The sequence below is a fragment of the Sander vitreus genome, chromosome 11 (assembly GCF_031162955.1).
Source record: "Sander vitreus isolate 19-12246 chromosome 11, sanVit1, whole genome shotgun sequence".
Lineage (NCBI taxonomy): Eukaryota > Metazoa > Chordata > Actinopteri > Perciformes > Percidae > Sander > Sander vitreus.
Window position 1 is genome coordinate 3,651,055 of NC_135865.1, and position 15,973 is coordinate 3,667,027.

Genomic DNA, 15,973 nt, shown 5'->3' on the forward strand with positions numbered 1-15,973 from the left:
TCCAAATGTTTTGGCCATTTCCTCCATCAGGGCCATGTTGGAGGCTAAGCGTGACAGTTCCTTCTTCACCTTTTGAGACAGCAGTTTGGAAAGCTCTGGAACAAGCCGGTAAGTGAGGAGACCTCGAGCTGAGATTGTGTCAATATCTGCGGTTGTTTCCCATTTCCTTACACAGTCAATCCATCTGTTAGTTACTGTAAGTACAGCAGCATATTCCTGCCACTGTGACCAACAGAGGATTGATCAGTCTGAAATATTATCGTGAAAAAAAAGTTTAAATGAGAGCATTTTTATGTTGTAGCAAGATATTTTAAATCTGACGGGATTCTTAATAGTAGATACCAGAGATGGGTGTAAGTCACAAGTAAGTCTCAAGTCTTAACCTTCAAGTCTCAAGCAAGTCCAAGTCATTTTTTGTGACAATCAGTCAAGTCAAGTCATAGCTTTGGTCAAGCAAGTCCCAAGTCATACAAAAGTTTCCATTTTTAAACAAGCTAAAGACCGTGGTTATGAACTGCTGGAGTTTTATTTGCATCCTACTCAATTATCAAAAGATATTGCGTCCAAGCCACATATATCTGAACAGTTTATACAGATGAAAAAAAAGTCTAAAACTGACATTAGGCCAACAATAAATCAACATACATATTTGTTCAGTATGCCTCAAACATGACATCAAATCATGAAATTCATTCAAACAATTCAAGTATAATGGTTTCTAAGTCAAATAATATTCTTCAAACATGCCTCACTTGTATGGGACAGAAACACATCCTTTAACCTTTTCTTCTCTTAAAGAGTTTAAGAGTAGCTGAATCCCACCACTGTTGCGTAATTTGGAGAGATTGACTGAGTGTATCAGCATATGTTAATATTTGTCAGTGTATTTGTGAGTGAATGTGTGCGTGTGTGAGAGAGTGAGTGAAAAGTTATAAATATTGGTGAGTGAATGTGTATATATGTGCGTGTGTGTGAGAGTGCAGAGTGTGTTGGGTGTGTATGTGTGCCTAGCTTTATTCACATACTTACATCTGTGTGTGTGTGTGTGTGTAATATGTATGTATGTGTGTGCCTAGTTTTATTCGCTCTTACCGCCACCTTGAACAAAGAGGGGAGGGTGTGCTTATTCATGGCCCAAAACTGAAGGGAGTTTTGTCCATCACAAACGTCCATAGTGGTTCAGCTGAATGCTGGGCCTGGAACCCTAATCTCTCCCAATTTGAAGTGTCTGATAAAATTCGACGTGGTGGTGGTTGACGTCGGAAATTATTGTACTGCAGACAGTTTGTTTCTTCTTTGCCTGGTCAGATGTGTAATCCTTACAGCCAAACTTTATTATTTTCGGTGCAGAGGGATCCATGACGTTAAGTTACCAGCTGTAGCCAGTCTCGTGTACTGCAGGTCTGCCGCCGCGTTACGCGTCATCATATCAACGGGTTCCCGCGCATGCAACAGCACTAAAATCATTAACTCTTCCTCAATATCAGAGGGGAAAAATATATATTTATTAAACAGAAAGTCAAGTCATTTGACTCAAGTCTAAGTCAAGTCTAAAGTCATGAATATCAAGTCAAAGTCAAGTCTTTTATGAATGTTTATTAAGCAAATCTCAAGTCCTAAAACTTGCGACTCTAGTCAAGTCATGTGACTCGAGTCCCCCATGTCTGGCAAGCATCGCTAAATCTAAATTAACATGAAGATAGATAGCTAGCTAGCTTTAGGTAACCAAAATGACCCTGTTCTCTGGCAGATTTTTCTACCGTTAACTTATGTTGGAGCTAACCTAACAGCCAAGCTAGCTCTGAGTGACCCAAATATTATTTTGTTTGTTGGGAATTCGTAGGTGGAACTTCAGGGGCCAATATTGAACTGTGAAATAGTCTCATTAGTGGTGTTCCCTTTAAAATACAGATCTTAACTTGGTTAATCCATCTGATTCTTTAAAGGAACAAAAGGAAGCGTGAAGTTCGAGCACTACCTGTGTTCAACCAGCAATTATTACAATAAGTACACAAATAATCACAGACAACTGCTAATTAAAGTATAGTAGAATTTATTAACTTCAAAATCATCAGTGGCCGATCAATAATCCTTCGATCAATTAAAACCAATATACCCTTTTTAAGTACAACAAAACAAAGCCAAAACAAAATCAGCACGTGATGTGATCTGAGAGAGAGAGAGAAAACCCGGGGGTTGCTAGGCTACGTCCCAGATTAGCCGTTAGCTCATTGAAGTGCTGGGTGCAGCGCCGAGTGGCTAGGGCTAGCCGGTTAGCTTTCAGGCTAATGTCTTACAGACCAAAGGGACACACTAAACTACTTTGCTATGTGCTAGCTGTGTAGCTATTCGACATACGTGACTCGCTGTTGGCCAGCTGTTCACTTGGGCGTGTGTATGTCCGTACATGTGTGCGTGTGTTAGTGATAGAGGAAAGGAAACCCCTTAGGAAAGGAAAGACACTTTGAAAAACCTGATTATCTCACTCAGTGCAATAACTAAAACTCCGTGAAAGGGGAGTTAGCAGGTAGCAATTACAGTTTTAACAAGCTAGCTGCAATATTCAACACAACATATCAACAATGCACTGTGATCAGAGTACATTCACAGAAATAGATTTGACGCAGCGGTAATAAATCACACGCCCAACAGTAGCGCTTATTAATCGAACAAATCACATTAATGTTTTAACAAGTGGCAGCATTAGCCTTACTGACATTAATAAAACACACTCTTTCTCTGCCCAGAAAACCTTAAGCCTTCTTACTGTGTGTTCAGTGCGTTGTTTCTGTCCATAGATTTCCACAGAAAAACAGAACGGGTCCGTGTCACTCGTCAGCGGTCACGGAGAAACTTTCCCTCCAAAAAGGGGCAGAAGGCGGGTAAGCTATGTCGACGTTGAGAAGAAAAACGTTGTTTGTCCTTCTCCTGCGGATATGAAAAACACTGGTGCGTTTTTCATAGGATCCACGGTCCTCCCAGCACCGAAATGAAATCCACTTCGTTTCAAAAATGGAAGTTTTAGCACAAGCGCTTGGGCGCTGACCTGTTAGAACCAGAGTTGAGATGGAAAGCAATGATTTTGGTGTGTCAGCAGTTTTTATGGTTGAAGGCCTCATGCTGTGTTTGAGGAACCTCTGAAACAATGGGAGAATCAAAGTTCCATGAAAGTGTCGAACCTTATCTGCAGGACCCTCCCTGACGCCATTTTACACTCTTCTCCGCCTGGGAGTTTGGTGACAAGGGATGTGGACTTTACATGTAGGCCTTGTCTCCAGAGGTCAGTTTAATCTGAGGCCTTTTTGGTTAAAATCAGGTTTAACACAACTAATGGTCCCAACACGTTTCACTCATTTAAAGCAACACTATGTAACTTTTCCCACTTCGGTCCCCCTACAGGTTGTCTCATTGGAACTACAGCTGCAGCTAAAAGTTACAGTGTTGCTTTAATAATCCATAGCAGTTTTCCAGCGTTATGTTACAGCAAGATATTTTAAATCTGACGGGATTCTTATTACTAGATACCAAATTATTCCACTTTCACAGGAAACTTGTAACAATAATGTACCTTAAGTTTGCTTCATTTAATTATTTTAATGTATGCCTGATCAAATGTTATAACTAGGGCTGTCAAACGATTACATTTTCTTAATCGTGATTAATCGTTGAATTTCTATAGTTAATCGCGATTAATCGCATGTTTTATGATTAAAATTCTATTATTTTGCATTTCAGAACTGTTTTTAAGTACATATTAACAATGGAAAGCAATTCTTACCAGTGGATCTTGATTGGGAATCAAATGAATGCAAAGAAAGTGACTTTATGAACTTGATTTTAAGATTTGTATTTGTTTATTATATATTTAATCTAGTCACACATTTGAATTTAACAATAACTTCAAATGCACCACGAGGCTGTAGTTTACCAGTTTCATTGAACGCACCGTCTGTGTTGTTTTTCCGACGGCAGCTGCAGATTGTTACATCCCGGTGTTGAATCCTCTACAGTGAAATACAGTCACACTTTACACCGTTTAGCGTTAGCTGTCAGCATTTTAACCGTGTTTAATCCAGCTACTAGCTAGCGGTAGGCTAACGTTAGCTGCTGACAGCCCTAGTTATAACAAATTATTGCAAAAATGAAATCTTGGTCTGCACCACGCTGTGTGCATTTTCAAATTTAGAAACAATAGATGAGGAGTAATAGCATAAAGAATACTTCAAGATAGATGTTTGAAGATAATGCAGTGCAGAAGTGTTAGAAGCCTGCTAGAAAATGAACTCAGGAGAAGGAGCGCTGCTGGAACACTGGAGCTGCTCGTAAAGAAACAAGGACTCTCAAAATATAATTTTTAAGACCTCATGATTTTTGCTAATGCATCATGATATAGTGTTATTTTCAGCTTTATGCAATGCATCAGCCAAATTATTTAATACTTTGCAATAAGAAAAGTGCACCCCTGGAAATTTCTCAGAGGGAAACCTTCTATATATTGGCCACTTTCTGAGACATGAAGGTTAATCCCTCTCTTGGAAATTATATTGAGTGTTTTGTTTTTGTAAATTCAAAGTTCATCCAAACTTCCACATGCTCTTTTATAATCACGTTCAACGTCCAAGCCGAAAGTCCGACAAAGCAAAGCATACCATGAGCGCAACAGGATGTTTTATTGGTTTATTTCTTTGGACACTCATCCAGGTTTGGTGAATTGACTGCTGGGTAGTCTATCGGCGACGTCCCATTCATTTAGCACTGGACCGCGATCACCCCCGGTGGAACTCTGGTGGAACTGCAACCCAATTCGGTACAATGGGGCTGAATAGGAAGTGAACAGGCTCTCCGTAGACGGGCTCTGACGCTTGGCATCGCCCAAGACGATTGTGATTGGTTTAAAGAAATGCCAATAAACCAGAGCATGTGTTTCTCCCATCCAGGAACGTTGTGTGCCGCGGCGGAAGGTCTGGCAATGCGAGACTAACTGCTGGGTAATGCGGCGTCCTGTGTAGTTGTGCTCGACACATTGTCACAATACGTCCGCTTTTGAATGCGCTGTATCATTCGGCGCCCATAAAAGTCCCGGTAATCTGCCGGGAGCTCATCCAGAGTGTGCAGTGCTCGCTCCAGGGCCTGCAGGGCTCGAGTGGCAGCCACAGGGTCTTTATTACCGTACGGGTCCTTCCTGTCGTAGCTGGCAGCCGGCAAATGGCGCCAGAACACATTTACACCCACACCAAACTGCAGTGCCAGGGTGTTATGGAACCACAGGGCTGAGGAAAACAGGGACACTTGATTATGTCAGATCCTTAATATATAAGAAACTGTTCCTAAAATTAATTGTAATCAGTAATATGTATTTATAGCAGGTAACTGCTTGATGTGTTTCTAATACTAAAGGAGAATTCCGGTCGATTTCAACACGTAGCTCTGTTGTTTGTTGTCACGTAGTGCTGCAGTACAACTAGCAGGAGACAAGTTATAATTGAGGTAAGTTTGGAGACACTACCTTATTGATTCATTAAATTAATAAATATTTTTGTTGTATCTCTTTTCTGTATTGTAGTTTGTAGACGGTCCCTAAGCACTCTTAACTGCCGTCTCAACACCAGAACTAAACAGAGCTGAATTAGCAGAACTTTCATGCATTTCTTTCACATCTACTGCAGTCATATTCACTGTGTTCACTCGGAAGGAATCACTTCACATGGGTAGGCACTTTTAATGACATTTTGAACATGTTAAGAGGCTAAAAACAAGTTTCAGCCGCCTGGGTGCGAAAGCTAGCAGTAGCATAACTCGGTGTAGGCAACACCGATTATTTTCATTTTTCTCGTTACTGACAGCACTACGTGACTGAGTTTGGTTACGAGATAGAGACTTTATTGTCATTGTAAAAAAAATAAAAAATAAAATACAATGAAATTCAGGTGCACTCAAGTACTGGACTCAAATAAATAAGGTTCCTATTCATCATCCATCCATACTCACTATTAGAGTGAGAGTTACATACAGAAGAACTAGCGTGACCTTATGATGGAAGATTTGTTGACTTATTGTGGATAAATATATAATTTGCATTACCTGGGATAAAAAGTAGATCTCCAGGCTCCAGCACACACTCGTATCTCTTTGCCTTCACAAAGTCAGGAAACTGATTCAGGTCTGGGGAGTCGATGTCCAGGACCTCTGATTTATCACCTGATAGGTTGAATTCAAATTAAAAGAGGCATTATAATATTATACCAAGCTATTAAAAGAACACTTGCAAAAGAACAGCACATTCAATCAATCGATCAACATCGATAACAGAGTTTAACATGAAAGTGGACGAGGTTGATACAGTAGCTATATTTTGAGCATTCAAAACAAACATCTGGCATCTTTCCATAACCACTTGCCTGACAGGTAGAGGTGCAATGCATCCTGGGGGCTGTAGAGAGCCACTCTCTTCATCCCGGTCACCTGAGCCAGCAGGTTATCCATCACCTGAAGGAATGAACCCCCCCCCCAAAGAACAGAAGAGGGAGAGCTTACTGAGGCTAGATCTTAGAAATGCAACTGTATTTCCTGTGAGAGGTAAATGAAAGCATTTAATAGGGATGCACCGATCCGACTTTTTCAGTCCTGATACCGATACCGATGCCTGGGCTTTGTGTATCTGTCGATACCCGATAAAGATTGGATACCGTTGCTGAATTAATACTACACTGTATACCTTCCACCTTACACCTTCCTTCCACCATGTGGAAGAGACTAAAGGCACCAGACTTTCCTAACTAAACATTACTTTCCTAACTAAGACAAAATAACATAGATGGAATGTATTGAATTATTATTTGTACACTCAACTCTTCCAGCATGCGACACACGTGCGACAGAGGGGAATAAACTAAAAAAAAACTTGATCAGCCCGTGGATCTGTTCATTTTTCCGATCCCCGATCCAGCTATTTTGGCACTATCGGGACCGATATCCGATCTTAATATTGGATCGGTGCACCCCTAGCATTTGAATTAAAAACTAAATGCGGAAGGCTCACGTCGTAGTGTGTCCACAGCTGCAGACCACAGGAGCTGATGCGGAAGACGCTGGAGAAAAACTGATCGGGTTCAAAGAACTGTGGGATGTGAAAATCCTCTGCCAAGTCTGGGAACTGTTTGCTCAGATCAGCAGGTTCCTGTGAGAGAGACATTTATGTAGAAGAGCTTCCACACTCAGTCAGATTGAAAACATGTTTGCTGTATAAATACGAAGAAATCTCTAAACTTTGGCAGCAGAATCAGTAAGGTACAAAACCTAATGTTCTGTCTTCTCAGACTTCATAACATTGAGTCTGCTTAATACCTTTCGTACGTCCTCTCCCAGTGATCGAAGATAATAGCTCTCATCCTAAAATAAGACCAAGGAATGTGTGTCATTAAGAGCTATAACAAGTGTATTACAAGTAGGGCTGCACAATATCTGTTTATTTTTTTATCGTTATCGCAACATCAACTGGCGCAATATACACTTTAGCGAAAGGCTGCGACACATCACGAAAGACACACACAAAATATCAGTCAAAAATTACAGTTTAAAAAGAAACTGTCATTCTTTTTCAGTGGTGCATTTTATATTCAATTCAATGTGAAATTTGTTCAATGAAATACTGTTGGAAATGATTTCCTTTCGTTTGTTTTAAATCCAACAAGCAATTTGTTGTATTTAAGCAGAATACTGAAAGCAGCAGAAGTGCAGAACTGAGTACACTTTAGTGTCTGTTTATTTTTCGCAAGAAATATCGTTATCGCGACATTCAACATTCAACCTTGTCGCATATCACATATTTTGTTCATATTGTGCAGCCCTAATTACAAGTGTATACCATATCCTTATTTTTTATTTTTTTTTTACCCTTACCTCACACAGGAAGAAGTCAGTGTGTTTTTTTTCAGATGCTCTTTTCACAAATTCCTTGAATGGCAGAGTCCTGTGAATACAGAAGTGTAGCTGAGAAGTGTGTGTGTGTATGTGTGTGTGTGTGTGTGTGTGTGTGTGTGTGTGTGTGTTTGTGCTTGTTTTACTATATTCGTGGGGTCCAAAAAAACGGGGAATACAGTATACATGTGGGGTCTGCACAGCCTTGTGGGGCCCAAAATGCTGGACCCCACAAGGTTACAGGGCTGTTTGAGGGTTAAGACTTGGTTTTAGGGTTAGAATTAGGTTCTGGTTAGGGTGAGGGTAAGGGTTAAGGTTAGGCATTTAGTTGTGATGGTTAAGGTTAGGGTAAGGGGCTAGGGAATGCATTATGTCAATGACGGGTCCCCACAAAGATAGTGAAACAAACGTGTGTGTGTGTGTGTGGGTGCTCACTTGTAAACAAAGTTTTTGTGAAGGAAGTCCATCCGTGGCACAGTGGATACGTGAATCTTCACTTCCCTGTCTCCCCCTTTCTGTCCAAGATACTCGACGGTCCACTTCTCCAGGCATGCCCCGAGACACACGCCTCTCAGCACGGCTGGCCTGCGCTGAAAAACCCCATCAGTATCATTTAGCTTCAGATGAACCTCTGCACACCCTGTCTGATGGCAAATAAATGGACCCAGGATCCAGTACCATACATCATTATTATACATCATTTAAAGGGCCACCAATTATACACGTGCAGATCATACTACTGGTCATGGGGACTAGGGGTGCGTGATATATCGACTGGATATCGTTATCGCGATATCACGTTGCGCCATATTATATCGAAAGTGTCGCGATAAGTATGCAATATTTTTTTATATTTACTTTTATTGTTTCTAATATGTCCTGTTCTGTAGACATGGTCGTAATTTATATATTATATACTGTCCAACCAGTAAAACATGTCCTGTTCTCTTTATTTATATATTATATACTGTCCAACCAGTAAAACATGTCCTGTTCTCTTTATTTATATATTATATACTGTCCAACCAGTAAAACATGTCCTGTTCTCTTTTATATATTTGATACTGTCCAACCAGTAAAACATGTCCTGTTCTCTTTATTTATATATTTGATACTGTCCAACCAGTAAAACATGTCCTGTTCTGTAGACATGGTCCTGACTTATTTATTTATTCAGGTTGGACCAGTCCAATATGGCTGTCAGTTGAAATAAACCTTGTGTTGTAAGAAAACTTGTTTAATTTGTTTTTTTTCCCCCGTAACTTTTGTAATTTTACATATGTTAAAGAAATATCGAAATTAATATCGATATTGCAATATTCATAATGAATATCGCAATATCACATTTTGTCAATATCGTGCAACCCTAATGGGGAGTAGTACTCAGGTTGTTATAACAGTGGTATAATGTCTTCTGTGGCTCTGGAGGAGTTTGAAGTCTGACAAAAAAAAAATAACCCTGATGTCGTCATCAGACATTGTGGTCATGTAGATAGAAATATGTTCCGTTTAAAGGTTAGTTAACACAGATATATGCAGTGTTTTTGCTTATGGCTGTTGATTGGATGGGACTGGTGTCTGTCATTAACTAATCACCAGCAGACCTAACCTGAGACCGAGACATTGCCTTTATATGTATTACCAGGATAAGCAGTACAGCAATTGTGCAGTTTGTCGTGCAACATTGAAAATGCCATCTGCTAAAAGAGTCAACGCAGCAGCAGCCTGTTAACGTTACCCTTGGATACTGTAACGTTAGTCACATTTAACTGCAGCCATGAAGACTAACTAACGTCAGTTACCTCTTGATAAATCTCTCGCAGAAACACGTCCTTATCTACTTCTGTAAATATCGGCACGGGTACTTTTTCCTGGAGCTCCATTTCACATGATTTTGCTTTAGAAAGTAAACGGCTCCTAAACAACAGGAGTCACATTGTTATATTCCCCATAGAAACGAAAAATAACTAAGTGAAAGTCGACTGTATAAAAACAATATGGCATATTAATTACAAAACTATGTGCTTTTTTGAATAAATAAAAAAAACCATTATATTTTCAATATTTTGTTGCATTACTGTCTGTATTTTTAATATTGACTCTTTCTTTTAGACGGTGTTTCTCACCGGAAGATAGAAATACACGGACAAGAAGTCGTCAGTCGAGGGAGAGGGGAAAAAAAAAAAAGATGGCGCTGCCCATGTTAAGAGGTTGCCACAGGTTTCCATCAACATTTAGCTGTATTCGTTTATTTTTAAATGAAAGTATCATCCTGAACCGGTCCGGGAAAACGCGGCTACCTTCCTCACCCCCTGCCGCTGTGACAGCAGCGGTCCGCCCTTACAGCTCCGAGCGCGACGGACAGAACCGGAACCAGAACCGGAACCAGAACCGGAAGGTGGTGGTTGTCGGCATCCCGAACCCTTTTATCTGGCTTCGCACCCGAATATACTACTTTCTGATCCGGGCTTACTTTGACAAAGAGTTCAACATTCAAGAGTTCACGGAGGGAGCGAAGCAGGTCTGTAGAAACCTGAAAACAGAGTGGGATAACGTGTTGTAAGAACGTTATTTATTCCCGTATTACGACCTAAACCCCCCCCCTCCCTTCCCTCAATGAATTGAGTTGTGTTGTTGCAGGCCTTCTCCCATGTCTCCAGACTGTTGTCACAGTGTCAGTTTGAAGCTTTGGAAGGGCTCGTGGCTAAAGACGTGAGTATGGGAATCCAGCAAGTCCAAACTTGTAGCTACTAACGTTAGCCATTCTGTCCCTAACGTTAGCCATTCTGTCCCTAACGTTATCCATTCTGTCCCTAACGTTATCCATTCTGTCCCTGACGTTATCCATTTGGGGTCAGCCCTATGTTCCCACATTTCTACGATTTTTCTTAAAATTAGGCCCTACGTTAGGATTAGGGTTACATTCCAATCTGTAGTCCATTGCTACTGGATAATAGGTTGGGTGTAATTGGCTACCAAATTGGGAGAAAGGGGGATAACATCTGATAGGCCCTTTTTCATGAATTTCTAATTTGGAGGAAACAAATCTTATAAATGTGGGAACTGTGGGAACATTTACGTTACGTTACTTTGTAACACACATTATATCATGGCTAGTAGTCCTTACCTAGGTACTGTCAGGGCACGCCCTCATACTCTGCTTCTGACTGGCTAGTAGTCCTTACCTAGGTACTGTCAGGACACGCCCTCATACTCTGCTTCTGACTGGCTAGTAGTCCTTACCTAGGTACTGTCAGGGCACGCCCTCATACTCTGCTTCTGACTGGCTAGTAGTCCTTACCTAGGTACTGTCAGGGCACGCCCTCATACTCTGCTTCTGACTGGCTAGTAGTCCTTACCTAGGTACTGTCAGGGCACGCCCTCATACTCTGCTTCTGACTGGCTAGTAGTCCTTACCTAGGTACTGTCAGGGCACGCCCTCATACTCTGCTTCTGACTGGCTAGTAGTCCTTACCTAGGTACTGTCAGGGCACGCCCTCATACTCTGCTTCTGACTGGCTAGTAGTCCTTACCTAGGTACTGTCAGGGCACGCCCTCATACTCTGCTTCTGACTGGCTAGTAGTCCTTACCTAGGTACTGTCAGGACACGCCCTCGTACTCTGCTTCTGACTGGCTAGTAGTCCTTACCTAGGTACTGTCAGGGCACGCCCTCATACTCTGCTTCTGACTGGCTAGTAGTCCTTACCTAGGTACTGTCAGGGCACGCCCTCATACTCTGCTTCTGACTGGCTAGTAGTCCTTACCTAGGTACTGTCAGGGCACGCCCTCATACTCTGCTTCTGACTGGCTAGTAGTCCTTACCTAGGTACTGTCAGGGCACGCCCTCATACTCTGCTTCTGACTGGCTAGTAGTCCTTACCTAGGTACTGTCAGGGCACGCCCTCATACTCTGCTTCTGACTGGCTAGTAGTCCTTACCTAGCTACTGAGCATGTGTGACTCTCAACAAAGATGGAACAGAAGTGAGATGTCTCACTCTGTAGCTAAAACAGAGAGCTCAACACACAGGGTGAAAAGAGGAGCTGCAGCAATGTGCAGTACAACAAAAATATGGTGCTTTTTTGAAAATTAAACCATGGAAACCTATTCTGATATAACCTGTAAATACAATTATGAACCTGAAAATGAGCGTAATATGAGCACTTTAAGGCTTCTAAAAAACTATTCTAAAGAAACCGCTCATAAACAGATGCAATTTGTTATGAGTGGTTGTAGGTAGGACTAACTAAAAAAGATTAATTGTTAATACAAATCTGAATTGAATAGTGTGTAGATTAATTAAGTCATCAATCATATTACCACCAATCAATATAATCAAGACATGTTTTCTTGGATCAAAGGATAGACTTGCAGCATTTTAAAATCCTTGTATATGACAGGTGTATTCTCTCTGCTGAAGTTCAGCTTTATCTCATCTTTGATGTCTTTGCAGTTGATTGGAAAGCTTGAGGAGAAGTGCAACCTGCTGCCGTCGAGCCACAAGAAAGCTCTCTCTGCAGACCCTGATGAGATCATGTACACCACACCTGGAGACGTAGGGATCTTCTATGATGATAACGGTCAGCATGAAGTGTCAAACTGTATTTCCCGTTCCTTTTTATTGTCAACAAGTCCCATGAAAAGACAAAAAACAACAATGAACAGATCCTTGTAAAAGCCTGATATATCTTCTTCCTCTGTGCCATACACCTCCAGTGTTGTCCAAAAACTATTAAAAAAAAAAACACATCAACAAGCCACACTGTCGTACCAGGTGACATGTTCCTTCAATACCATACACACACTTCTGTTTATTCAGACTCAATCTCCCACACACCGCCCTCACTAGAGCACCCTGTGGATTCATTCACAGCTGAAAATAGTCCTAGACAAATCCACAATGTACTCCTGTCTAATTAACCCAGTGCCCAGCTGTTTTGGAAAATGACTGAGGCTTTGTTTCAGTTCCGTTCCAATGGACCTGCGGAGTGCCATAGACAGTGTAGGGAAGTTGATAGGAATTAAAGGTGCTCTAAGCGATGTTGGGTGATGTCACTTACTTGTTGACGTTCAAAGTATTGTCAAACAAAAACGGAGGCTATTTTGCCCCTCCCTCCTCCTCATCCTGTCCCCTCCCCATCCCTTCCGCGCACTAACCCCCCAACCCCCCCCCCCAAATTCTTCTTGTCGGTTATTGGCTGGAACACTGTTTATGTTTGGTGGTGCAGGTTGGCACAGTTTTTTTTTTTTTTTTGCTGTTTGTGGAGCCTGGGCTGTCTACAGAGACCAAAAAAATGCCTCAAAACACACTGAGGCGACGCCGACTTGATCGTACGCGCTGCGCGTACGCGAAACGTAATACAGCTCCATAGCAGCAGGCGGCGCTTCTCTGTATTGTTTCCCAGAAAATGAAAACCGGCAGCTGATTGGACAGACGCGTCACGTGGGTCTGGTTTCTCTGGAAATTCAAAGCCAGACTGTCATGGCGGCTTGTTCAGAATACGATCTCATATTGTACTAAAATAGTTCACTGAAACGTGTTTCTGAAAACATTTTAAGAGAGAAATAGGCCGTGTAGTTGCTGAATCTGTCTTCATTTCAGATCAACAAAGGTCAGTTTTCTTTTTTTTTTTTTTAAACACTTTATTTGTACTTTTCCAATTATCACATAAAACAATCGTATTCTCTATTTTACAAATAACCATAGAAAAACAATCCCAACAAGAGAAAGACAAAGACAGACCAAACCCAAAATCAACCTGACAGACTTGTCACAGACAACAGAAGAAAAATAAATAAAAATAAAAAAAGTACACCTAACATTCCTTATTACAGGACTGACCAAGGGCAGGTGTAAACATTCAGAGTTCCAGTTCCAGACCAGGTAAATTGTTCACACAAGTTATCAGAGGGTCCCAGGTTTTGTAGAATCTGTTGATGGAACCGGTCAGTTTAAAAGATTTTCATCAGATTTTGAGAGGCTCGTCCGCTCGCCATTTCCGGGTTAGTCCCGACTGCCCTGTCTCTGACTGAGCATGTCAGGTCGGCCCAAATGAAGGACGACGGCCCCTCCGACGGACGACGGCACGGAACACACCGAACAGACTCGAGTCACCGACCTCGCCAGACTGCCCAACGGCCGATTATCGGCTTGGTGTGGCGGCGCCATTACAGTGTGTTCGGGGGACAGGCAGCTCGCGGATAGTGAGGAGATGTTTGCTGTATGCGACAAAAAAATGTTGTAGCCTAAAAAATGCGTGACATCGCTTAGAGCACCTTTTTAAAGAAGATTTCTTTTGGTCTTTTTTATGAAATTTGTTGACAACAAAAATGCATAATAAAGCCAGCCTTATACTTGTAGATGTAAACACAGTGTTTTGATGTCTGTGCTGGTTTTGTATCCTTAATATTGGTATATTCATTGCATCATTGTGTTACTTGAGCACTTCAGTTTCTTTAAGTCAAGTCAATTGTATTAATGTAGCCCAAAATTAAAAATGTTCTCAAGGCGCTTTACATTCTGTGCACCCTCTATCCTTAGACCCTTTATTGTGATAACAAAAAACGTCCCCAAAAATCGGGGGAACTGGAAGACACCTCAGGAGGAGCAACGGAGGAGGGATCTCTCTTCCAGGACGGACAGACATGCAGTCGATGTTATGTGGACAGAATAGACCAAAAATGTGATTTTTATTTGTGCAGTGTAAATCCTTGTCTACTATTGTGTGACAACGTATTAATGGTGCACTCCTTTTCCAGGGAGAAAATTTGTCAGTATTCTGATGCGTTTCTGGTATCTGACAAGTGCACGCCTTCCAAACGAAGCCATGGAGGGAACCCGTATCTTCCAGGTGGCCATTGGTGGAGAGGGCGATCCAGAAACTAAGAGACTCCTAACTGCAAACTATGAGTGGGTATATCTGTCTTCTCAGGAGTATAATGACTCGTGCGTGTAAAATATGAATAATGATGTGGCTTGGAGTATTTTGTTCTGATCTCTCTTTTTTTTGGGGCTTTCTGACAGATTCCAAAGGGAGTTCACTAAGGGAGTGCCTCCAGACTGGACCATTACGAGGATAGAGCATTCCAAGCTTTTGGATTAAGGTGGTTTTGAGGCAGTTGTGCCACTGGAAACTAATCAAAGACATGAAGTTCCCCCTCAGTATTTGCTTTCAAACATGATGCATCTCCTCACTGGGGAAGTTGGAGGGAAACACCAGGACAGACTTGGATTCATCCCCTATTCACTGTAGAGAAGCCACATGAGCCAACCCATCTATTGTCATAGATCTGGCCCAGAACCGCTGCAGTATAGTGTGTGTACAGTGTTCAGAACTTGACTACAGTAGGTTTGTGAACTCTTGTTTTTGGAAGGTTTGTACATTTAGGAATGTGGCCAGATGAATCCGATATTATTTTCAATTGATTTTAATTATTATGTAACATCATATGGATGGGGTCTGCTGCACATGGGTGTGCCTTGCGTCTGTTCTTGGAAACATCTTGTTTTCTATTTTTGAAAATTCTGAACATTGTAATAAACGGTATTTCCAAGTAGAGAACTATGTTTCTCTATGGAGGAGTGTGGTATATAAATATGTTACGATTCAATGTGCCAGATGTGTTTCCACACAAAAAGAAATAGTTGCAGTCCCCTGGCTCTCAAGTACATGATATATATGTGCTGTATGTGTGTTTGCAACGATTAAGGCAGCTTGGTGCAGCTGCAGCAGACCTTTGATTGTTTTATTAAAGATTTGAAAAATGAAGAATGTGCCGTTCATTTCCTGTAGTATTATCTACACTCAACATGTTTTGTGTTTAGTTTTTTTTTTTTAGACACGATGGTTGCAAAGACCCTTGGACTAGTCTGCACAATGATTTCAAAATTGGTGTTTGAATTATTCAAATTAAAATGTATTTGTAATAATTGGATAAAGGCAAAGGTGTACTAAAAACATAGAAACCCTAATGCAGATTACGTTAAAACCATTTAATAATACAATACAATCCTAAAAAAAATTAAAAAAATACAATGAAATGAAAAAACAATCCG

General features: G+C 41.2%; 2 protein-coding genes across 2 annotated transcripts; one reads left to right on the forward strand and one right to left on the reverse strand.

The window, feature by feature from the left end:
• Window positions 1-3,831: 3,831 nt before the first annotated feature.
• Window positions 3,832-9,855, reverse strand: tyw5 (tRNA-yW synthesizing protein 5). Its single transcript, XM_078263090.1, has 8 exons — window positions 9,720-9,855; window positions 8,353-8,507; window positions 7,900-7,969; window positions 7,345-7,389; window positions 7,040-7,177; window positions 6,406-6,486; window positions 6,082-6,205; window positions 3,832-5,270 (listed from the first exon to the last, which is right to left on the reverse strand). Exons 1-8 carry the CDS (start codon window positions 9,798-9,800, stop codon window positions 4,978-4,980), a joined length of 987 nt encoding a protein of 328 aa, XP_078119216.1. The 5' UTR covers window positions 9,801-9,855; the 3' UTR covers window positions 3,832-4,977.
• Window positions 9,856-10,071: 216 nt separating this feature from the next.
• maip1 (matrix AAA peptidase interacting protein 1) lies at window positions 10,072-15,689 on the forward strand. The gene is made up of 5 exons (XM_078263092.1): window positions 10,072-10,438; window positions 10,558-10,629; window positions 12,371-12,497; window positions 14,677-14,827; window positions 14,942-15,689. Exons 1-5 carry the CDS (start codon window positions 10,106-10,108, stop codon window positions 15,018-15,020), a joined length of 762 nt encoding a protein of 253 aa, XP_078119218.1. The 5' UTR covers window positions 10,072-10,105; the 3' UTR covers window positions 15,021-15,689.
• Window positions 15,690-15,973: the final 284 nt, after the last annotated feature.